Consider the following 1,583-nt stretch of genomic DNA (forward strand, 5'->3'; position numbering starts at 1 on the left):
CTTCATTACTAGTAGATTGTAATTGGCAATAATATACTCAAGGTCATTTTAAACTCTGTAATGTACGTCCTTAGCTTTTCCTATATTATACACTTACGGTGGGTCTGCCTTGCGTGCACTAGGTCCGGCGCGCTGGGGGTACCTACTACGACTGTGTCCTTCTACACCGTATAGCCTACAACATCTTGGACCTCGCATTGATCGTGTGTCCATCTCATTCAAGAAGTGAGTTTGTTAGGGACGACCTTTGGTAACTCTCTTAAGTGAAGGATTAGGTATCATCCGTGGCCCTCCATACACGGGCCATGTTGTTGGGTTGCCCAATGGCCTAAATCTAGCTCTGTACACCTTTCGGATCTCATCCATCCGATACACCTCATGAACGTAAACTTGCCAATCAAGACGTTGGTTTGCACAACATGCAAAAACGTGACGACATGGAAAGCGATCTACCTGAAAATAACCAGAGTCACAGTGCCTACGTCGTAGGTCTACCGCATACTCAACACCACTGGGCATCTCCCTCACCTCGAAAACCTCATTCTGCCTATCGAAGCAACTAACCATGATGTTTTCAGCCGCAATCAAATTTTGCTGAATCTTTTCAGTCACTATTTTGGAGAATAAGTGTCCGGCTCGACGACGAGTCTCAGCATCATCCCTTTTCCTTGTGAATAATTCATTCATTCTGTAAAAAGTCGCCTTTACAAGTGCTGTGACGAGAAGATTGCGTGCACCCTTCAACACCCCATTGATGCACTCCACTAGATTTGTCGTCATATGACCTCATCGATGACCACCATCATATGCCAAAGAGTGTTGCTTATGGGGAATCCGATCTAGCCAGCGAGTGTATGCCTCACCCCGACTGCGAAACCTCTGGTAATGGATTTCGTATTCATCCACCGTCTTAGAATAGCCTGGACAAAAAGATACAATGAAAACACACAATGATAACCACCATTGGAAACATAACCACAAGATGCATAAAATATTATATAGAACACATTGTTAATTACCTAGGTTCACCACAAGCTTTTTCATGAACGGTGCCTTGAACTTTCTCAAGAAGTTGGATGCTATGTGCCTAATGCAAAACATGTGTCTGGCCCTTGGCGACTCCCATGCTCCATCATAACGAGAAACTGCTGACCTAATAGACTCGTGTCGATCAGAGATAAGTCCCACCCCATCCTTCGTCACCACATGGGTTCGCAAATGACGAAGAAAAAAGAACCATGCATCTGATATCTCCCCCTCTACAAGCGCAAACGCAATTGGCACAATATTGTTGTTACCATCTTGAGAAACTGCGACCAACAACGCTTCTTTATATTTTCCATACAAGTGTGTGCCATCTACCTGTACAACCGACTTGCAGTGCCTAAATGCTCTTATACATGGGTAGAAACTCCAGAAAACTCGATTTAGAACCCTGACATCCTGAGCCAATTCATCCACACGGTAGCAAGGTAACGTTTCATATTCGACGGCTGCTGATGGCTCTTTCTTCACCATTGCCTCAAACCATATGGGCAACGCTTCATAAGAGGCTTCCTACGCTTCAAAATTTTTTTCAACTG

The 1,583-nt window shown here is 44.4% G+C and overlaps 1 protein-coding gene across 1 annotated transcript; it reads right to left on the reverse strand.

Moving 5' to 3' along the window:
• Window positions 1-234: 234 nt before the first annotated feature.
• Window positions 235-780, reverse strand: LOC114925209 (uncharacterized). The gene has a single exon (XM_029292484.1). The coding sequence runs from the start codon at window positions 778-780 to the stop codon at window positions 235-237; it is 546 nt and encodes a 181-aa protein (XP_029148317.1).
• Between the last annotated feature and the right edge of the window lie 803 nt (window positions 781-1,583).

This window comes from Arachis hypogaea, chromosome 14 (assembly GCF_003086295.3).
Source record: "Arachis hypogaea cultivar Tifrunner chromosome 14, arahy.Tifrunner.gnm2.J5K5, whole genome shotgun sequence".
NCBI classification, from domain to species: Eukaryota; Viridiplantae; Streptophyta; class Magnoliopsida; order Fabales; family Fabaceae; genus Arachis; species Arachis hypogaea.